We start from the raw sequence: 23,931 nt of genomic DNA on the forward strand, positions 1-23,931 counted from the left end.
TGACTTGGACTCCTTCATTGCTTTAGCCATCTGCATTGACGATCGGTTACACAAGCGTAGGAGGGAGAGGAGACAAACATTCCCGTAGGCCACATTCATTCCTACTCAGTCTGTTTAGCAGCCCAGCACCCCTGGCTCTCCTCCCTTGTGCGTTCCTGCACTCCCTGTCCTGGCTCCCCAAACCCGTACCAAGCTGCATGCCACACTTTCCTGGAAAGGTCATTCTTTAATAGCCTTATTGATTCTGGGGCAGAGGAAAGTTTTCAGACTGTGCTTTAGTTGAGCAGCTGGGCCTGGGCACCATTCCGTTGGAGAAGCCTTTGGCCAAAGGTCGGCTCTTGGCCCATGTCGATGTGAGGACTATCCCTGTCCATCTGCTCCTGTCAGGCAACCACCAGGGAGTATGTTTTCATGTTAATTCACCTTACATGGCTATTGTTCTTGGTCACCCATGGCTTGAGACCCACAACCCACACATTGACTGGACCAAGGGAACCATCACTAGCTGGAGTTCTTTTTGCCATGCCAATTGCCTACAGTGTGCTTTGCCCACTTCTGTTCCCAGCCCTGAAGCCCCGAATGTGTCTTTGGTTCCGCGTGAGAACCATGACCTGCAGGAGGTTTGCAGTGAGCAGCAAGCGCTGTCCCTGCCTCCACATAGGCCATATGACTGTGCCATTGCTTCCCGTGGCACCTCTGCCTAGCGGTCAGCTCTACAACATCTCCAGGCCTGAGCAGAAGGCGATGGAGAGATGGATCAAGGAGTTGCTGGCTGCAGGGCGCATCCGCCCCACGGCCTCTCCCCTTAGAGCTGGATTCTTCTTTGTGGCAAAGAAGGACAAGACTCTCCATCCCTGCATCGACTTCCGGGGATTGAACAAAAATCCACTCCCACTCTAAAACTCTGCTTTTGACTCTCTCCAGGGGGCCTCCATCTTCACAAAGTTAGACTTCCATAATGCCTATCACCTGGTCTGGATTTGTAAGGGAGACGAGTAGAAGATAGCATTCAACACTCCTCTCAGCCACTGGTATCACTTGCCTTCCAGCTGTCTTCCAGGCCCTAATGAATGATTTCCTGTGGGAGATGCTGAATCTGTTTGTCTCTTTGTCTACCTTGACGACATCCTAATTTACTCCAAGTCCCAGTCTGATCATGTCCGGCATGTCCTCCAACACGATCTGGAAAATCAGCTTTTTATCAAAGCTGAAAAGTTTGATTTCCATGCCCTGTCTGTCATTGCCGAGGGCCAGGTAAAGATGGACCCAGCTAAGGTGAGGGCGGTATTGGAGTGGTAGTATCCAGACAGTCACAAGCAGCGATAAAGGTTCCTGGGGTTTGCTAACATTTATCTGAGATTCATCCACAACTACAGCCGTGTTGCGGCTCCTTTAACTGCTCTGACTTCAACCTCCAGGCAGTTTCAGTGGACCCCAGAGGCTGAAGCTGCTTTCACCAACCTCAAGAACCGCTTCAGCTCAGCCCCATGCTCATTCAGCCCGACAAAGCAGTTTGTGGTGGAAGTGGACGCCTCTGATGTGGGAGTTGGGGCCATCCTCTCACAGCACTCTGTAGAGGATGGCAAGCTTCACCCCTGTACCATCCTTTCCATCATGTCTCCCCCCCGCCAGCAACAAACTATGATGTTGGCAATCGTGAGATTCTGGCAGTTAAGCTAGCCCTGGAAGAATGGCTATATTGGTTGGAGGGGTCCGAACAACGGTTCCTGGTCTGGACCGACCATAAGAACCTGGCTAACATCCAAATGACCAGATGACTCAACTCAACTCGCAGAGTCTACTCAACAGCAGACTCTGCGAATGCTATGGTGTTTGCAATGGGCACATTCCTCCAGACTTACCTGTCACCCTGGCATCTCCCACACATTGAAATTTCTCCGTAGACAGGTCTGTTGGTCATCTATGGTGGAGGACACAAAGTCTTTTGTTTCTGTCCAAACAAGACTTGCACCAACCCCAGCACAGGTCTCCTCCATCTGCTGCCAGTCCCTCGGCATCCCTGGTCAAAGCTGGGATTGAACTTTGTCACCGGTCTCTCACCTTCCAATGGTAATGCAGTCATCCTTACTGTCATAGACTGGTTCAGTAAACGCTCCCATTTTCTGCCATTACCCTCTACCAGGGAGACAATAGTAATATTTAGTATTGTAACACTATGAGCCTGAGCTGCATCTTTAATAACATTGTGACCTACTTCCCAAAGCAGAAAAGTCAACAGTCTCACCATTGCCACAGAAAAGAACGTCCTCAGCTCTTCATAATGTCACTGGCATGTCAGCCATTTTAATTATTCATGTGGAGACTGTCTATGTCATTTATCTCCACATTCCTTAATTGAGCTTGAAATGTCCTCCTCGTTGCTTCCATAGTTTTCTGCCCATTACAGCGAAGGGCACAAGGAATGTCATCTACCACTGTGTACACTATGATTAACAAGGAGACTGTTGACCTTAGATCACACCACAAACTATGGTTTACACACAAGCAAAGCAATTTTCTAAAAGTTTTGTATGGAACACTGTGCACTGTACGTAGAATATAATTCATCAAACCATGCAATCATTTACGTACAGTTAAGTCATAGCACGATTGAAGTCAAATAGATAATTTTTGTTACTTTGAGTTGAGCCCCAAATTAGACTTCCTTGAGGATGGTCCTTTGACTGAAACGTCAGATTATACCAGTGCGGGAAAGTAACAAAGTACAAGTACTTAAGTACATTTTTCAGGTGTCTGTACTTTAAGTATATTCAGTTTCAAAGACTTTTGACTTTTTCTCCACTATGTTATAATTATTCTGCTACATTTCTTACACAATTATGTTACTTTAGGTTTTTTTTGTCATCTGGATATTTATAGACATTTACCTTTGAAAATATGGATTTATATCCATGTACATTCTTTAAATCACCATTTATATTTAACACCTAACCCATCTGCAGAAAAGACGTACGTAATGTTGGATTACAGACTGAATATGAATATAAGTACTTTTACTTGTAATACTTTAAGTACATTTAAGAGTTAGTTATTTTGCTTAAGTAGAAACGTTCACATGGCACTTTCACTTTTGAGAGTAATTTTGTGTGTGCGTATTTACACACACACACACACACACACACACACACACACACACAGAACGTAAGACGGGTCAATAGTGACATCCTGTGGTTGTTTAAGTTAAATCAGACTAAAATTCCCCAGGCCTCAATTTCGAAAACCAAGATGGCATTTTCTATGGTAACAAGCATATTCTGCCATATTGTCAGAAGCCTATTGCATTTTTGAACATCATTGTGGTCCAAATTTCTATTTTTTATTTTGTTTCTACCAAGGCTCACCTGTGACACAGAAAGGCTGTATTATATTGCAATGCAAACTATTTTCTTGATGAATAAAAATATATTTACTTTCATAGAATTATGTGGATTTGTACAGAAACCTATCAACAACCAACAGAGCAAAATAGTATGTACCAGCATGCACCAAGAGCTTCCATGGAGTGAAAAGGAAAAGGACTATGCATGCAAGTGTAATATTGCATAAAGGGTTGACTGTATGATGGCAGTGGGTTTAAAAACAAATTCTCCACCCTGGTGTAAAACACCAAGTCAGCAGTTCAGACCAGACTTGTCCTTGGGGGTCAAGGTGAAGCCAAGTCCCGCTGTGATGGAAGAACCATGACGGTGTTATCCTGAACATAAGTGACCTCCTCTGACCGCACTCACGCACAAATTAATTTGTCAAAAGCGTTGAACTTTTCTCCATCTGTCCCTAGAAGGACAACCTATTGAACACTTGAAGCAGGTCTGTGAAAGACACACTTACGGCCTTGTTCAGATATTGTACATCAGAGATTTATTTTATTATTATTCCAAGAGATTATAATGAAGTCCCCCCATTCCACTCCCTGCCGCATATGACAATGAAGGCCTGTGCATTCACTTCTCTGCTTCCTTGACCTGTTTGAGAGCAGCAGTCTGGATTAATGTTAACGTTCAACTGTATATCTTAGAGGTGCTGCTGGAAAATTTTGATTTTTGAATTTAATTCCAAAGACGTGTGTGGTTATCTGGGTGGTTCCACGCTTACGGTGCCATTGAGCCCTTGTAACTCTTTAGAATGAAGCTTCATTTTTAATCGTTTTACAACAATCGACTAAACACGCACTTACCCATTCCAACATTGTGATTACCCAACTCAGGTAATAATACTCTCCCTCCCCGCTTTTCAGGTTTCTGTGCTGAAGATGGCTTAAATGGGTAACAGGGCTGAGTTTTTAGCGTAGAATTTGCAAACACACAAAAATGTGGCTGACTAGCGTCCATGCTAATAACGGTGTCAGGACAATAAGGACATTCTGATGATTTACCTAACATTGATTTTGACAAAATAAATAAGCCATTTCAAGCTGTCGCCACATCTCAACATCACAGTGTCGGAGAAAATGCAGAAATAATAAGGAGCGAATTGAGCCTGCTTCTTCCCACGGCCTGCGGGGGAATTCAGCGTGAATTTTATGGGACAAAACTAAAATGTGTGGATTTTTTTTTTTTTTTTTTTCATAACCTCGAATGAATTACTAAAAAAGATGTTTCAAGCATGAGCTGTGAAATAGATTTGCACGATGATGCACTGATGATGCGATATCAGAAGGGTATTTCATCGATTTCATGTGTCAAGGTAACGTCTGGTTATGAGTGGGCTGGCACAGGCGAAAATGGCGGCTTTCCGAGTGCCGCGGACTACAAGACCCACAATGCACCCGCGGACCGGCGCGTCATCACCGTGACACATCTACAACATTGGGGACAGCTTCCTCATTAGGATGCCTTTTATTTGTTGGTTAACTTTCGGGGAGACGTCTGCCCGTCTCTGCGACTCGGCTTTTTGAACAGGGGTCGGCGTGTGACCGTCACGGCGCCTGGGGTTCGCCGCCCACCGAGTAACATGGTTGATGTCCGGCTCCCTTCTAGCTAGCGCGCTGGCTTCGGTCGGCGCTCGTCTCCCGCTACCGTGCGCTAGCGCTAACTGACCCGAGTCGTGTGCAACGTTTCAGACCCCACGTCAACGCTGCAGCCAGTGGACGTGGTCGCTAAACAACCTTCCCGGGTGAGTAGCTCTTCCCTCCTCAGCGTTCGGTTGTCTTCAGCCGTTTCGAGGGGTTTGTTTTGTGGGTTTTTGTTTTTCTTGTTGTTGTTTTCGGGCTAAACTTGACAGCTAACCCCAAGTTAGCTTCACAAGTTAACTCATTCTGGGGCTCGGATCTGTCTTAATTACCGCTGACGGTGTGCCGACAGTGTGTTTATTGAGAGGCCGAACCTGTTTAATGCAGCCCGCAGACTCGTTCTCACGCTGTTATGTGGCTGACATAACGCCATTGCGATGTTATTCTGTTCTTTAACCGAAATAATGGGTCGAGATGCAAGACTCGCGAACGAGTCGCTCCCGGCGAACGACCCCTTTAAATGAGTCGGGAGTGTGGCGAGCCAAGCGGAAGGTAATCACCCAGGACTGAATTAAAGGGCAACGGAATTTTGCGGAGTTCGTTATGAATGTAAGTGATTTACACTTAAACTTTACCCCCCCCCCCCCCCAAAAAAAAAAAAAAATGTTAACGGGAGAACGGCAACACGTGACGCTGCATCAGCATCATCTGGTTTGTGTTGTGATCTGTGTTCGCCATCGTCGCCCCCCCCCCACCGCACCTGCTGGAAGAAACCTTCACATTCCTGCAGAAGAAAATGATACTTTCTCTGACAAAAATGACGGTTTTCAGCCCCAAATTCCGGCATCCGCACAGTTTGCATCCTCCCGTTTAAACCAACGCCCGTGCATTTCGTCATGCCAACCGAATGAAATGAACCGAGAGCCCGACAACCGAACTGATCGTTTTACTGAGTGATTCCTCATGGACCGAATCTCAAAAAGGCAGCCAAAGCTTTCATCACTACTTGTGGGAATGTTGAACCTTATCACATGACTCTCCACAGACTTCAATTCAACCCGAATTTCTAGTATATGCGCATTTATTGGTGTTTTGCAACAAAGCGGACCAAACCATTGCACCTTAATTGTCAAATTTGCACAAGAGTTGCGGGTAAGTAAATATTTGTTTTTCTATAGCACCTTTTTTTTTTTTGTTTTTTTGTTTTTAGAACACGCTGTTATAAAGTGCTTCACAAACAGACATGTGGCACAAAAAAAGAGACAGGATCTATTAAAACAGAGTGGCCGTAAAACTAAAGTTTAGCAGGGCACGGCAAATAAATTGAAATATGTCAAACACTAACATTGAAATGAGCAGGACTTAAGGGTGTGACGTGAAAGTCAACAGCATTTGAGTGTGTGTTGTGTTGTCGGTTCTTTACTTTGCTCACAACTCTGCTGCTAACTGGGGAAAGTCCTGTTTTATAGGAAGCGAAGACAACCTATAATACATACTTATGACTGTATCCCTTACAGACTCTAGGGTGTCTGGTGATTCAATACGCATTAAAAGGCCACAAATCCCACTTGATAAGGTTTTGTCTCGAACCCCACTCTGAGATTTTTGATGGACCCCCTGGGACCTTTATGAGGACCCCTGGGTGTTCCCAGCACCCTACGTTGAGATACACTTCCACAAAAAAAAACCAGGCCTCTTTTGATGGCAAAATGTAGTTCATTTACTGCATGTCAGCCAACCCTGATTGCCCCTACCTGTATTTGCGAGACAATACATCAGTCATGGAGTGGATTTTCGACTAAAGTAACACCACCACTCGGTGCTTTATGTCCTGTTGTGACCCATTTGGTGTACTTGCGTGACCTGACCTACTCATTGAAACAGTAGGATAATGAAAGACATGTACTGCCAGTTTAGGGAAATGGAACATATTTTGCATAGCTTAATGGTTTGATCAAGCTTACAAATGTGCTTCCACTCAATTCAACATGCAAACCAAATACTGTCTTTAGAATATTCCCAATGCGTTGTGACACTTGTCGTACTGTTGCTTTTGTATTCGATATAGTTTTTTGTGGGTCTCCTTGTGACAACGTGTAGCCTACTTTTATGTGACTACATGGAGAGACTTGAAATGAGGCTGAAATATATTCAGTTTTTCACTGTATAACTTGCTAACTTAATTTACTCTGTCTGTTTTTTTTGTACAGGAAATGTACAAGATCTACTACGCCAAGATGACCGTATCATTACACTGGTTTCCCATGGAAATCACAAATGTTGACAGGATTGTGTGAGAAAGGAGGTGGAAACGACTAACAGCTAAAAGCAAGAACCATGAATCTCCATCAAGTCCTCACGGGTGCTGTCAACCCTGGAGACAACTGTTTTTCCGTAGGGAGTGTCAACAATGTGCCATTCACGGTGAGATACTCCCAGCTCTGCAATTCTTTCCCACTCAGCCGTTTGTAGACATTTGTTGAAGGAATGCTCACTTTCTGAACACAAAAAATGTGGGAAGGTGTCTTGGTGTCTCGCTACAAGGACTTTGTTAACATTATATGCACCTATCATACTCAGTGGCCTAACTGTCGGTGACGGTGCAACCGGTCCGACTGCTCTGGGGGCCAGTGGCCGCTAGGGGCCCCTCCCATAGGCACGGCAGCGATGCGCTCCGCTGTGCGTCCCCTTGCCCTGTTCCTGCAAGTATAAAAAAAATAATAATAGTATTTAAAACCTTATTGTGGCGGGCCAAGGGGGTCTGGTCAAGCGCCGCTACAGACAGGTGGTGCAGGCTCCCATCCCAGGGCTGCTCAGCTGCTGCAGATTGGGCGAATCAACGGAGGGGCTCCACGGATTCGCTCGATCCGTAGCAGCTGAGCGGCCCAGGGATGAGAGGCTTCACTGCCTGTCTGCAGCAGCTTGACTGTCCCCCTTTGGCCCGCCACACTTATTTTTATATATATATATATATATATATATATATATATATATATATATATATATATATATATATATATATATATATATATATATATATATATATATATATAAATAAATAAATAAATTTTCGATTAAGGCTTTTTTATTTTATACTGTTCCATATTGACAAAACAAAAGTAGCACCATGTGTAATGTGCCGTGCGTAACAGACACTCTCTTATGGATACTCTCTTTTGTGTGTATTATTATCATGATATGCTGTGATACCAAGCTTATCAAGTATCCTGGTTTCTGATCAGCAGCAGCTCTTACTACATTGTCCTCAGTGGGTAACAAGTTAAACAATTAACATACAATGATTCTTGGTTGAAATATCAGGAGTTGACAATGAGAAAAGATTTCCATAGAAATGGAACATTTCGGTAACATGGAGGACTCATGGATTCTACTGCCACATTGGGCTAGTTTAAGGTGTTAAAAGTTAAACTTTTTTTTTTTGAAAAAGCAGTTATAGACCACTGGCCCAGGATGTGGCAGAAATACCATTGGCCCACCAGCCAAGTGCTTAGGTCAATCTTTGAATACAGCATCAGTCCTGGATGACTGTGCAAGCTCTGGTCCTAGAGGACACGATCTGAAGGGCAGATCTCTGGATACTAGTCAGTGTATAATAGCTTGTGATGCAAGCATCTATCTGTTCTACCTGTACTCCCAGCTATCATATGATGGCCGTTGTGATGATGCGATACTGGCCCAGTTTTAAGTATCCAGTTGCGACCATGTGACCCTTCTTCACATGTTGTCATTGAGCGGGTGTAATTGTCATCCTCACCAGACTTCCTCTCCCCTTGTCTCATGACAGGCCTACGCATCTGGCTGTGATGTTGTGATATTGGGAAGTGACTTTGAGCGCCTGCAGATCATCCCAGGGGCAAAGCATGGCAACATCCAAGTGGGCTGTGTGGATTGCTCTTCACAGGGAGGACAGGTAAGAGTAACGCAGGTCTTGTCCATACAGCTTATTCCCCAGGCTGGTGTGCACACTCGGTACCAGTGAGGTTCGTGCTAGTATCACTGGCATGTAATCCTCACTGTCATTTCTGTGGTAGCTAATAATAATAATCAACTTTTATTTATATGGCACCTTTAGTACACAACATGCAGATGAAAGTGCTTTACATTTAAGCTGTGCTATGTAACTCTTGGTATTTGGGATTTGGCGCCCCTACAGTTTCTGAGTACAATATCATTTTTACACCGCTGTCGCAAAACTGTCCGGTGTCCGGAAATGTATTTTACCGGACCTTTTGAACCTAATCGGTCACGTTTCAATAACAGTCTGTCTATCTACAGATTTGCAAAGTACAGAATAACCGCCCCCACCCTCACATATTAAAATATAGCATTTATAAATCCCACCCATAGACACATAAAACAGTCATTCACGAAAAAAGATTGTTTTGTAACTGGCCTACTGTACTCCTACAACAGCTAACGCACACACATATACAGGTGATGGCAAACACACACACACACACACACACACACACACACAGTGCACACAGATTAACTAACCAAAGCCCTAAAGGACCTAGCCAGCGTCAAATCAAGATTCAGCCGAGTCATTATTATTTTTTATTTCATGTCACCTTTTTCAATCAATGTACGCATTGGTCTTTCAACCAAAGAACTAATGTATAGCTCCAAGAGAAAATATTCAGGAAAAGTTCTGTGTGGTTACGGTCTCGATGTCGAATGAATACAGAGATACGGTTCCAGGGTGTAGGAGCACAGTGACTGAATGGCCCGTGATTAGATTTAGATTTTATTCTAGGTGCAGTATGGAGAGCGGCGTCTGGTGATCTGAGATGTCTGATTGGTTTATAGCCAGCGATAGGTCAGAGGCGTATCCTGCAGTCAAACTATTCAGTCTTGCAAACAATCACTAGTACTTTGATATTGACTCTGTATTGCACCAGGGGCCAGTGAAGTGATATTGGTATAGGAGATATTGCTGCAGAATTTTAAAAGAGCAGGACCCTAAAAGTGGGGGAAAACAAGAGGCCACATATGAGTTCTGCAGCCAATGATTAATGGCTGTGTTCTTGTCATGAGCCTGAGAGGAAAGAGTGTGTGTGTGTGTGTGTGTGTGTGTGTGTGTGTGTGTGTGTGTGTGTGTGTGTGTGTGTGTGTGTGTGTGTGTGTGTGTGTGTGTGTGTGTGTGTGTGTGTGTGTGTGTGTGTGTGTGTGTGTGTGTGTGTGTGTGAGACTCACTCCATGATGTTGAACATCCATGACAGTTGGCATATTATTTACCTCATTAGACACAACTTGTATTATTCAAGGTCGTGGACTGTATAACGCTCATTATTTCGGTTTTCTGCTACCTAATGTTTAGTCAGTCAGTCTATTTAACATAATAAAATTGGCTCCTGTATTCAGTATGTGGGGATGTAGTTCTAATCAACATGTTAATGGGAGGATGACAAACTGCTCTCAAGACAATGTTAAATCAACAGGGGAATAATAAATGATTAAAAGTACTGAAAGGATTTTTTTATTTTTTTTGGGCTTGTATTAAGTATTGGCTGTAGGTATAGCTACAAATGTACATCAATAACATAAAGGCAATTATATTGTCAAAATGATTTTGTAACGACCTCTTCTCAAAGAAACCACTCATTCAAACGTCAGTGTAAACCACTCATGTTGTCTTATTTCAGGGTAGAAATTCCCATTTTCTACTTTTTTTTTTTTTTTTTTTTTTTTTTTACAGACTTTGAATTGGCTTTGCAGTCTCTGCATTGTGATCCTCGAAGAATTTCACGGTTAACGTGCACGTCTTGATCGAGCAAAACCTTGTTTCAAATCTATTTTATCTAATTCATGTTGTCCTTGCCGTTTCCCACTGACAGATTGCAGCCTCCTATGGAAGTGTTGTGTGTGTGTTTGAGCCTGTGGAGCTCCCGGATCAGAAGGCCGGATCACCAACAGTGAGTTGCCTTATTTACCTTCCAGATAGACTATAAGTATTCATGAAGGCAAGTAAATAAACCTTTTGTTTCTTGGATGTTTCTCTGACAGTTCAAATAAAGAAGATCTTGGTTCATTTGAGTACACTAGATTAGTCATCTTTGATTAAAGTGGGGCGGTCAAGCAGTTTAAATGTTTCCAATTACCACTCGATTTTTCAATGATTTCTTTCCTTTAAGATTAAAAGTTTCTATGGATTAAAAAAAAACAATGCAATGGAACTGAAAATAACACTGAAATACACAATTGGGGAGATGGATTACACTGTTTATGCCACATCTGACACCATGAAATGGACCATGAAAAGAAGGTAATTTGATCAGAACCCGTCCAGAAAAGAATGTCGGGACAGGCAGAAATCTGTCTCAGGTTTTGTTAAAATTGGTCTCAAAAGAAATCTTAGAAATGTATTAAATTTTACTTTCTAATATCTTTTAAGATTAATACGACTTTTGTATTTGTGAAACAATATTTGTTTAAACATATATAACGCCAATATCATGTTGTTTGGTTTTTAGGTTTTTTTTGCATCTGATAAAATACAACAATTTGATAATAGCGAATGAAAGACAAAATTACTGAACTTAAAATGAACATGTTATTATATAACTATGAACACTGTTATTGTCTGCATTTTCTCTGCAGTGCACTTATTGAAAAAAATAATTATAAAATCAAATGTCAACGGGGAATCAAAAAACATCTTTGTTTAAAAAAAAAAAAAAAAATGAATGGGGGGAAAAAAAATTATAAACATAGTAACATAATTATAAAAATAGTCATATTAAACTCTGGTCAGGAAATATTCTCCCTGTTATAGAAGTGCGGTATATTTACTATTTATAAGTAAAGTATTTTCAAAGAAGCATCCAGTTTTTACTAAATTAAGTCCCATAGCAAGAGAAAGCAACGGGGAGACAGTGTGACGCGCCTCGGGACAGTGGTGACACACTGGGTTTTTGTTTAGAACGGGACAGAGTGGGACAGTTCCTTAACAAATATCCCTTTCCCACTGCACCAAAAACCGGTAACACCCACTAACATCCGGCATTTGTCATCTGTGGGAAAGGTAACACCTGGGTTTCAGTCCTGTGTCAAATTACCCTGCAATAGACACAGGTTTTAATCGGCTCCACCTCTGATTTGCTCTGATGTGATCAGGACACTCAGTTCGACCCGCTAACTTTGGCCCTTTTACTGGCACGATGCGATGCGCGTTGAAGTTCCAGACGTTGCCATATAAATAGACAGGAATGTCCTTGTCATTCCATCATTTCATATCTGATTTAGAATCCATAATCAAAATCAGAAGTTATTGACTTTCTTCCGCATGGGGGACCATCAAATGTTTTGAGTGTTGGGATGACACCTGGGGAGCACAGCGGAGAACCCCCACGCTCCCTGTCCGTCTCAGTCACCCCAGCATTGCCCAAAGCCGGTCCCGGCTCCCCGTCACTGAAAGACCGGTGCCTGCACCAGCCGGTGCACGGGTGCACAGCATGGATACTCCACGCTGCTTCTACTGCAGTGTAGTGTAAGCTGGTCTCCCACACGGAATCTGTAACATTGCTGGACCTTAAAGCAGCGGAGAGACTCGGCTCCTGGACAGTGTGTATATTGTTGTGGATTGTTTCGCCCCTTAAATTGATATCCTTTGGACGCAAAGCTCTTCAGCTTAAACACATTTTTTTGTTTAAATGATGAAGTATCTATGGATGAAAAAAACAAAACAAAAAAAAAACAATGCAATGGAACTGAAAATAACACTGAAATTCACAATCGGGGAGATGGATTACACTGTTTATGCCACATCTGACACCATGAAATGGACCATGAAAAGAAGGTAATTTGATCAGAACCTGTCCAGAAAAGAATGTCGGGACAGGCAGAAATCTGTCTCAGGTTTTGTTAAAATTTGTCTTAAAAGAAATCTATAAAATGTATAAAATTTTACTTTAATATCTGCAGTCACCCTGAATGTATGAATTATTTCTTTATCAGTACAGAATGTTTGACTGTTGTCTTACATGTTCTATTTTTTCTTTCCTTTTTTACCTTACTGTGTACAGAAACTGAACTACCAATGGCAGAAAAGTGGCCACATCATTTTACAGTTGATAGTCCGGAACCTTGCGTGGCACCCCACAGGTACTGTTGATCCAGTAATACATCTTGTGTAATATAAACACAGCAGATTTTAACATAAATTAAACTGATAAAACAACTTCCAACTTGAAAAAGAGAGATTTTGAGTAACGTTGAGTTATGTATATATTTTTTAGATGCCAAAACTAACAATGTTAGCAGGCATCTGTATTGGAAATGCATCTTACATTTGGAAATTATTTTGAACTCCTGACTGTACTTCAAAAATGGTATTCATTGTCATATAATGTGACTTTATGATGTCAAATTCACTGTATGACTTAGGAGTGAAATATTGTCATTTGCCAGTGTGCATTGTTTTTTAACAGTGAGGCAGTTAATTACTGTTAATTAATTACAGTTAATTACTTATTGAGTTACTAATTAAGGATGTTAACGACACCGTTTCTTGCTAGTTGACATGTCTGAGGCATTTACTGAGAAGTCGTTGTTGGGAGGAGGTTATGTACTGGGCTTTTTTTTTTTGTTTTATTCTATTACAAAACGGAGTAAAATAAATAACTCTCCAACAAAAACACGTTGCTTTTATTTGCTTTCATTGGGGGAAAAAAGCTGAGGAGCCGCTCCCACTGGAGCTGCTCCAGCTTGTCTGGGTCCGCCGCAGAGCGCCATGCTCGGAGTAATGACATGGTCCACTTTAGCGGTGTTTGAAATCGTATTTAGGACAGGCATGAATTTGGGAAATATATTGTAATGTTTACGATTGCAGGTAAGGATATGTAAATGTTTTGAACCCCCCGATCTGTTGTTTTTACGTCCTTAAACCTACCTACTACCTTAATTAGAGGGGTCAGACCCCCCCGCCCCCATGTAATTTGAATCATGCCATCAGATATGGATTGCCTTTTCAACACCACGGCACTGTGTCTGCGCTGTGTCCTTTTCGCACCACAATTACGCGGAGCAGAGACAGAAGTTTGAAATTCCTTCTATACTCTGTTTTGGGCTAGGCCTATAGCCTACACCAGCATTTATTCAACAAATTTTCTAACATTCAAAGCCATCACCTGTTGTTGTTGTTATTAAAATAATAAAATTAGTTGTTTTAACAAATGTGAATTTAGGCTAAAATGAATTAATAAATTCATCATGATGAATTGCATATTCAGCTTGAAGAACGGTAGAGAACTGAGTGGTTTTACCCGCACATGATGGCAGTCGGACACAGCGAGATGATGACAAGGCACCGCCTGAAATGAAACCTCATTGGCTATGCGGCTCATACAGTATATGCGTGCATTAAGGGACAGGACAGGAGGCAGTTGACATTGCAGGCACGAAAAAAAAATCTCTTTGATATGTACACCTCAGAATTCTAAAAGAATTCTGAAAAATGCAAAACCCAATGTTGACAAAAACCTGTCTGCAGTTGGTCGATTACTAATACAATGTGGGCAATATAATTACAGTTGCCATGTCAAATAACGCGCGTTACTAGGGATGGGCTGATTGATCTAATGAAACTACTATCCGTTACGGATATTGTGCGTTGTCCGATCATTTTGAGTTTCTGTCCGGGATCGGCAAAATCATGGTCTCATTGCGTGTATCTGCCGTACCTCGTGACAAATGCGTTGCGTGATCTGATCACGCTCACGTGATAGCACAGCTGCACAAACGGTCTCTCCCCTAAGCTATGTCGCAAATCAGTGGCGGAACTACGTTACGGCCATATTTTACGTTATCTGAACGTGGGAGCGAGTGTAAACGAACATGGATGGAAGAACTAGGTGCTTAGGGAAATTACTCGTTGGATGGATCATGGATTATTACAACATTTGCCCGTCTGCTACCACAACGCAACAACATAATGTGAGGGTTGATGACCGAGTCGAACCCAAGCTGCTTTCTGCTTTTTGTTTGCCGCTCGCATGAGTAGCCGCATTTCAACTTCACTTGCCTTTATTACCAGCATTCCCCTCTGGCAAAAAATAACATCCCTTTTATCATTATTATTTTGGTGAGTAACTTAAAATATAGTGTAATAAGTAACTTATTACCTTAAACAGAAAGTAATATTGTAAATTAATGTATTATTTCAAGGAACAAGTAATATGTTATAAATTACATTGGAAAAGTAACTTGCCCAACACTGTTTGCTTCCAGGGAGAAACCTCTTAATAGGCTCCAGTAGCCTCCAGTTGTGGTCTAATGTTGATGGGTTGGAAGAGAAGGAAGAAAGGTGGACCGTAGGCAGCTCTCATTGTCCATGGAGGTGCATCTGGCACAGCAAGTAAGACCAAAAAAATTCAAAATGATGGACTTGATTGTTCTGCTCTCTGAATGTGGTTCCAGTAAAGTCATGTTTTGTGTGGCAACATTTTCAATGGTCGATTCTCATTAGTGATGCACAAAATGCATTCAAATTGTATCTTCATTTCAGAGGATGTTGTCTGAGCCTTTCTTTCTGCTGAGCCCATGTTTTGGCAATTTTACGACTTTCTTTTTTTTTTTTTTTTTCTCGCTTGTAGAACAGCCTCTCCAGTCAATCTAATGAAGTTCTCGCCAGATGGGGAGTTCTTTGCTACGGCTGGACTGGTAAGGTGCCTTTGACCAGCAGCTCCTGAAGGTCAAAAAATAATTCTCATAACACTCTGTATGGTCTCCATTTTGTTTTACACATTTTTATAGCCGTTTTTGTATTCCAACCAATATTGGAATATTTGCAACAAAAACCATGGTCTATGGAGTCATGGGGCATTTTCTTAAAATTAAATTGCTAAACCCTGTTATATTCTTGGGATAATCTACTCTTTCAAGTTATATTCTTTGCCTTTATAGTGAAGATCTCTACATCCCAGATTATTTTCCCCTCACATTCCCCTTTCTGCATTCTCCTCAGTAAATCTATTTCCCCTCTCCTTTGTACAGGATGACTGCCTTGTAAAAGTGTGGTACAGCACCAGCAAGTGGCAGTCTGGGGTTTCCAGGCTCTGCACACCACCTGAGCCGGAGGGCACCCAGGGAGAGCTGGCCTTCTCCTTCGTCTACCTGGCCCACCCGCGCTCTGTCACTGGTTTTTCCTGGAGAGAAACCAGCAAGTACATGCCACGGTGAGAACAACTGTTCTGGCTTCCTCAAGGCACTTGCACACAATGAGTTAATAAATGGCAGATGAAACACTAAGCCATGAATTTCCTGTGAAAAGGGCACTGACGTCCAGGCTGGCAGCTAGGCTTGGGCAGAATGACAATTCAATCGGCAATCAACTCCAGTCTATTTTTATTATTTTTATTTTTTTTATCCGCCAGGAAAAATCAGAGCATTGAGCACGGTGTACCGTCTAAGTGCAGTTCACCGTGTTCGGAAACTGATCACAGGAGTGGAGGGAGAGAGCCACTCTTGCCCCCTCTCTGCTCAGAGCTGTTTTTGGTCCATTCACACCATAGTTCCCAGCAAATTACGGGGATAACCTCTCCGGCACCGTCAGTGATTTTCACTACTTACACATGCATTATTATTATTATTACATTTAGCAGACGCTTTTATCCAAAGCGACTTACAATTATTCAAACACCGACGGACACAGCCATCACAAGCAATTAGGGGTTAAGTGTCTTGCTCAAGGACACTACAGCATGCTAGCAGGAGGAGCCTGGGATCAAACCAGCAACCTTTAGATTACTAGATGACCAGCTCTACCTCCTGAGCTACATGCAGCTGCATTCTGGAACATTTCCGTCTTACATCTTTTCACACATGCCATGATAATGCCAGAATAGGTAGGGCAAGGTCCCCCAGAAAGAAAGTCCAGCAGAAGTCACCTGGTGCAGAGCAACAGATGGAGCAGCAGCGCACCCAGCTCATTCACTTGGGCACACAAAGAGGGAGTACGTGGATGTACTGTAGTACGCAAATAAAAATAGATATGCCTATGAAATAAATCAACACATCAATAAAAGTCTATATAAATGAGTAAATATACACCCCAAGGACGGGACGGAGTTGGTGGTGCGCCTGAGTCCTCACACGCAAAGGCTGAGCGGATGGGGGTCTTTCATTTGGATTCATAGTATCTTTTATCACTTTCATTGAGTGGGGTTTCGTGAGACCCTCCTCTCTGTTCACGTGCCAATGCCTGCAGTGGCAAAGAGGTATCAGAGAATTGAAGTGGAGTTTCCAATGCACTGTCCCGTGCTGCGTCTCGCACGTTTCCCCGTTGCTATGGGACTTATTGGACCTATTATGCTCCTTTTCACCGAGTCTCTGAGGTTCCCAAAGCAAGTTTTCTTTGATGGGAATACCACTCAGATTATGCATTCGAACCATTCCAACATGCTTCTAATCCACCCGTTCTAAAAATAGGCTGTTTAATGGGAGGTGCAACCCTCCCGAGGCCCCTAGTTCTGTGAGGCAATGGGGTTTAAGCACAAGTTCCGGGTTCTGTGAGCCAACGGCGTTTGAGAATGGCTTCCAGGTTCTGTTGTATTTACTCCGTAAATTTCCCTGTATCGATCCACCAAAATCTGTTTCTGAACATATTTGAGGCGATTATTAATCAATCCAGTTGCTGGATCTCCACCGATCTCCACTTGTGTGCAATTTTGTCATGGGCGGGTGGTATTAATTTTATTTCTTTTTAAAGAAAGGAGGGCAGCAAAGCTGAACAGCTTGTCTTAGGATTGTTTTTGGAAACAGACAGCTCACAATAAACTAACTGAGTTGTCTTATTTTACAGTTTGTGAAATAAGACTTTGGCTGCATTGCTATGCCCATAGTGCAAACAGCTTCTTTATTTGTTAATTCCAGACATTAAAATGGCATTGCTTTAACAAATATACAATATGCCACAATTAAGAGTGGATACCATGATGGGCTCCAGTTCTGCTGGAAAATAGAGCCTTGTTATTGATCAAGATCAATGCTTCTATCCAAGTAATGACTTTTTGCACCGATGCAAATATATTTTTGTAACTAATTTACATTTTTGATTATGGGCCGAAGGGTAGCAGATGGACCGCCTTATTTGGGTGACCCATTTAACTGCTAGAGAAGGACAGAAATTGTGTCAGCAAACGTTGAGCACCGATGTCAGCAAATGTTGAGCAACGTTGAGCACCGTTGAACACCTGGGACAAGCGATTGCTCGTGCCCAGGGTTGGGTACCGAGATCCGGTATTAAACAGGCCTGGGGCTGAATAAATAAAGACTGTAGTATATATAAGCTCCGACGTTAAGGTACTGTTAATGGTATTAAGGCTCTGTGGGAGTTCCTTCCCACAATTGGTTCAGGGAGGGAGAAGGAGCCCGCACGGCCCAATCAGCGCCGTGTGGGTGCTAATTGGGCCAATTGAAGGCAGCTTGGTGGCCACAGGAAAAGGGAACCGTGCTGTCGTCTGCAGATGGTGCTTGACCACGCCCCTTTGTCCGCCCTAGGCCGGGGAGAGCCGTCCGGCCAACAGCCGACTCCCCCTCCGCCCGCCCCAGAGCGCGAGAGAAAATCAGCCACGACCATCTGCGCCGCCCGCCTGTGGACCACCCGGAAGTTAAAGGGCTGTAGAGCCAGGTATCACCGGGTGATCTGGGCGTTTGTGTCATGCGGTTGAGCCACTGCAGCGGAGCGTGGTCCGAACAGAGGGTGAAAGCTCGTCCCAGGAGGTAGTAGTGGAGAGAACCGACTGCCCATTTGATGGCTAGACATTCCTTCTCCACTGTGCTGTACCTTGACGCTCTGGGAGCTTGCGGCTGATGTGCAGGATCGGACGCTCGGTCCCCTCAACCTCCTGGGACAGGACTGTGCCCAGCCCTCTGTTCGACGTGTCGGTCTGCAGTCAGAAAGGGAGAGAGAAGTTAGGAATAAACAGCACTGGCTTCCCACAGAGAGCTGACTTAACCCTCGCAAACGCCTGCTGGCACTTCTCTGACCACTGTCGAGAAGTTCATCGACCCAGAGCATCGGGTAGGCGTCGAACTTGGACACTCCGTTCACCCTTTGGTAGTCCACACAGAACCGGACTGACCCATCAGGCTTACTCACCAGCACAATGGGACTAGACCAGTCACTTGTGGACTCCTCTATTACGCCCATGTCCAGCATGGCCTCTAATTCCGCCTGCACGATCTTGCGTTTGTGTTCAGGCAGGTGATACGGCCGAGAGCGCACCTTAACCCCTGGGGTCGTCTCCACCGAGTGGTGTATGAGGGACGTGAGGCCTGGCAGGGAGGAGAAAACGTCAGAGAAGCGACGCTGAAGTGCAGCTACATCCGCCCTCTGGGACGGAGAGAGATGGTCACTTAACAGGGCCGCGGTATGATCGGCTGCTTTTTGAACCTCTGGCCCCAACTCATCCCGCTCAATGACCGGTGTGACCAGAGCCACGGAGGCCCCCTCTCTCCATTCTTTTAAGAGGTTTAGGTGAGAAATCTATGTCGAGGCGTTTCCACAGCCTGTGGATTGACTTCGAGGCGCATGGAACATGGATTGAATTTTATTGTTCATTTTGGGTGTTGACACGCAGGCCACAGTTATCTATATATATTTATTTATGAGGATCTATTTATATAAGGGTTCCTAATAGTCCTCTCGGGCACAGGAGGAATAGCGTTCCACTCCTGGGCTGCTCGCCAGCCCGTTAGCGATCTCCTCTGTAAGACATACAAAACATTAAGAAAACTGATTTGGCCCAATCAGCGCCATACGGGCCCTGATTGGCACGGTGGCGCAGTGCATTGCACTGCTGCCTCACAGCAAGAAGGTCCTGGGTTCGATTCCCGTCTGGGGTGCTGTTGGCACCGTGCTCCGGCGGGTTATCTCCCAAACAGGAGCCTTTCTGTGTGGAGTTTGCATGTTCTCCCCGTGCTCACATGGGGTTTCCTCCACCTCACGTCAGTAAGAACCCCCCCAAAAAAACATGCACCCATCATCGTCTGACCAGCGATGGACACTTATCACCTGGTCCCCCGGCGCGTCCACGTATGCTGCCCACTGCTCCTGGCTGTGGCCCCGGAGGAAGGACCAGCCAGGATGGGTTAAATGCAGAGGCATCATTTCACCGGCCACCATCCAAAGCATGTGCGTGTGTGTGTGTGCAAGCATGTCTTGTAGTGTGGTGTCCTGTGTGACAAATAAAGATTGTTGTTGTTGTTGTTGTTCTTGTTGTTGATTGGGCCAATTCAAGGCAGCTTGGTGGCCACGGGAAAAGGGAGCCGTGCTGTCATCTGCAGCCGGTGCTTGACCATGCCCCTTTGTCCGCCACAGGCTCTATAACCCGTTTAAAACTTGCATGATTAAGATATTCGTCTAAGAAGTATTTTCACTATTATCAGAAGAGACCTCCTCTCTCTCTTACTCTCGCTCGCTCTCTGTCTGAGGAGATGTGTGTGGAGGGGGGCGGCTCCCTCTGCCTGGCTCTCACTCACACACAAGGACGCAGATATTGCCCCCCCTCTCCATGTGTAATGTGCATTAAATAAAGCTGTGTTAATTCTGCTTATAATATGTTTTTGTTTTTCTCTTAAAAAAAACAAACGATTTAAGTACCGGATCGATAAGCAGTATTGGAAAGAGTAGTAGTACCACCGTTAAAATCTTAACGATACCCATCTCTACTCGTGCGACGTTCCTCCAAATAAAACAACTAAAAACACGTGTTTTTAGAGGAACGGAGCACAACTCTCTGTGTTGCTCTCTGCGATCGGGGCACCCTGAGAGGGGTGCCCTGTCCACACTTGCCACTGGGTACTTTCCAGGGCCCCTTGAAGGCTGCTCGCTGTCCTGGGTGTGGGTTACAGTGCGCGAGGCCACTGTCGGCCCTGCTCCCGCTGCGTGGCTCCTCTGCGGCGGGTGCTGGAGGTGGTGGAGGGCTTACATATCTGGCTGTCTGCGGGCGTCGGCGTGTGAGGGGTGGGTGCTGACATCGGGTTGTCCTGTGCCTAGCACACTTGGCTACGTGGGTGGGCGCTCAGGGCACGGGTGGGGCACCTTTAAGTTCAATGCCTGTCTAACTTTCTCAAGTGTTAACCGCTGATAATGGTAACCCTTGGTTTGTTTATTGCCATTAGCTAGTGAGGAAAAATAGTTATGGCTTGCTTGTTATCTACGGCTGCAGTAAAAGCGGCAGAAAAAAGGTTATTTCCTTATAGTATTGGCATCAGCATGACATAATGCTTGCTTGTTGATTTTGCAAACATTAAGGCAAGTAGGCAACAGACAGAAAACTCCATACCTCTGCAGTTTGACAATGTTTTGGATTTCCAAAGAAAATCGGATTGAAGCTAGGGGAATGTAATATGCAGACTTTGTAAAGGTTCCGTCATCAGCATGGGCACTTGGGGTTTGCAGCTGAAAGGGAAGTCTGGCCAGTTGTGGTAGGGCGGGCCTCACCTTTGCATGGGGCATTGGTGGGCCTGGAGGTCCCCCCGGCACGCCTAGGGGGCGTGAGGTTCGGAAGGGGTGTCTGTCTGTCGGAGTGGGACCTGGCTCCAGGCCTGTGGTCTGTGCCTGCCGTCCATGGCCTGGGTTCTGCGCCTGCCGCGTCTTGTGCCTAGACGTGGGGGTGTGTTGTACAGTATGTGTGCGCCTCAGGGATGCAGGGTCTCCTTGTACTCTCCAGGACTGGTTTATGCTCGTCGGGGGCTGTGCCCGGCCAGGGCACCAGAACCAATTGGGACGAGTCCCGTACACTCACACCAACACACACACACACACACGTTTCTATATTTATGTTTTTCCATATATAGGTACTCCTCACTTTACGGCCTACCTGTTTAACGACCGTTCGGACTTCCGACCAGCTCTCTGACCAGTCTGTATTGTGCGCTGCGTACAACCTGGCATATCAGCATCAAGCATCTCATCGCGCATCACCCTTTATATACTATATACACTGTATACATCTCATCTCATCACCACTCTGTCTCGTTCCCGCAGTCTGTCAGTATTCACTACACTAGCGTTCGCAATTGTCATGCCCACTTACTGTGAAATAACACAGGTCCTCGCTTAACGACCTGGTCCTAGGAACTTAACTCAGTGGTTAAGTGAGGAGTACCTGTATTGTTGTTTGCTTCTGTTTATTTGTCTCCCCCGTGGTGATTCTCCCCCTCTTGGAGTAGTGATTAGTTGTTTATAGACCAAAATACAGTCTTGTATTTAAAAATTGTTCTCCAAGGGGGGGGGTTGATGATGGTTCTGTTCAACAAAAAACTGTGCTCTTGTCATCCCACAGGTCGTCCACAGGACAGTTATTGCAGCAGTTTTTGATGATTTAAGAATAAATAAAGAGTTGCATTGCAGGTTGAGAAGTTGAACTCTACTTGCAGACTAACTCTGTCCTAAATGCAATGGCATATAAATACTTTGTTGTATGCCCAGCATGCTGACAGCACAGGTTTAAAAAAAAAAAAAAAAAAAAAAGTTGCATCATTAGGGCATAACGCAACAAATGTATTGAATCATTTGAAAAGAGAGGAGCGATGTGTTGTATGTTTTTATTTGTTGTGCATTGACTGTGGAAACGAAACAACAAATATCAATCTAAACACTGTGGAAACTCAAAGTTAGGCCTCACTTTACCCTCATAAATCCATCGTCTTACTTCTAGTCGTACCTCACAGTTCAACCACATAGCATTTAAACTATATGGTTTAGCGATGATTCATTGCTTTTGCGCATCACGGTGCTAGTCTTGAAATTCCAACTAATCAGTACTACCATCAAGGGATAGGCGATATCGACAAACTCAAATATCACAATTTTTTTATTGAATACCTCAATATTGATCATTTGACTATATGATTATTGGGATGATTATTGTTTTCTTTCATAAGGCATTTTTACAAAAGGTATGACCAAGCAGGTAGAGGGATTGATTAGAAGGCAGTCCACAAAGTTCAGAAAATTGCCTCACTCTACTGTAATGCAGTCTTTAAGAGCAGAAGAATGTGCCATTTAACTTTATTACGATGAGCAAAATCACAGATCTAGTATATCACAATGTCGCTATTATGACATTATATTGCCCTATTCGACTCGATAAGAATCACAGCCGTGCCACAGGAATTACAAGATCAACCCATTATGTTTTATACCTAGCTCTAACTTTGAAATTTTATTATGTTCATTTCTCCTTGCAGAGGGTCAGTGTGTAACGTGCTGCTAACATGTTGTAAGGACAGCGTGTGTCGTCTCTGGGCTGAGACTCTGTTGCCGGGCGACAGTCTTCATTCCAGTCACCATGACAACCATGTCAGTGGACAGCAAAGCCACCCGCCGCGATCTGCTGGCAGGAAGAATGGCTCTAATGAGAGGACACCGGGAAGATCACCGCTACAGGTAGGGCACATTGTACTGTGGCAGGGGCTAGAATTTTAAGTAATGAGGGCGGTGGCAGAATGAATGAAATAAATTAATAAAAGGGGACCTATTACGCTTTCGCGTAATAGGTCCCCGTAGTAGGTTTTTTTTATTATTATTTTTTTTCTCCTACTTTCGGCACAAGCTGACGTCCACTCGTGACAGAATTCTTTATATGGTCATCTGCTCCAGGCACTGCACGCCCAGGAAGTACAGCGACGCGCCCATCGACCCGCTCAGTCTGCCTCGGAAGTTATTCTACTGCTTAATGGACCAAACATACGTTTTATCTAAAAATAAATAAATAAATAAATAAAAATTAAAAAAAAAAAGAGCTGTCATAAGTTGTAAATTTCATCGTTTGGACAGTCTGTGTCGGCAGCAGACAAACAGTCTGAATCTGTTTACTCATCCGTGTCAACGTAATCAGCCAGCGGTGTCTCCCTGCTTCCCCTGGAGGTTAACCCTGTACCTTCGCTGGACGCTTCCTTATGCAGGTCGAGGAAGGGGTTGCAAAGACCCGTGC

General features: G+C 44.1%; 1 protein-coding gene across 1 annotated transcript in view; it reads left to right on the forward strand.

Annotated features, from left to right (window-relative positions):
* The first annotated feature begins 7,259 nt into the window (after window positions 1-7,259).
* The window catches only part of dmxl1 (Dmx like 1), a 69,202-nt gene continuing 52,530 nt past the window's right edge, over window positions 7,260-23,931 (forward strand). The window contains exons 1-8 of the mRNA XM_080004660.1: window positions 7,260-7,393; window positions 8,775-8,900; window positions 10,828-10,905; window positions 13,015-13,093; window positions 15,218-15,344; window positions 15,583-15,649; window positions 15,983-16,164; window positions 23,186-23,384. Coding sequence (XP_079860786.1) covers window positions 7,307-7,393; window positions 8,775-8,900; window positions 10,828-10,905; window positions 13,015-13,093; window positions 15,218-15,344; window positions 15,583-15,649; window positions 15,983-16,164; window positions 23,186-23,384 — 945 coding nt within the window. The 5' untranslated portion in view covers window positions 7,260-7,306. The remainder of the gene's footprint in view (window positions 7,394-8,774; window positions 8,901-10,827; window positions 10,906-13,014; window positions 13,094-15,217; window positions 15,345-15,582; window positions 15,650-15,982; window positions 16,165-23,185; window positions 23,385-23,931) is intronic.

The sequence above is a fragment of the Zeus faber genome (assembly GCF_960531495.2).
Source record: "Zeus faber genome assembly, chromosome: 7".
In the NCBI taxonomy this organism is placed as follows: Eukaryota; Metazoa; Chordata; class Actinopteri; order Zeiformes; family Zeidae; genus Zeus; species Zeus faber.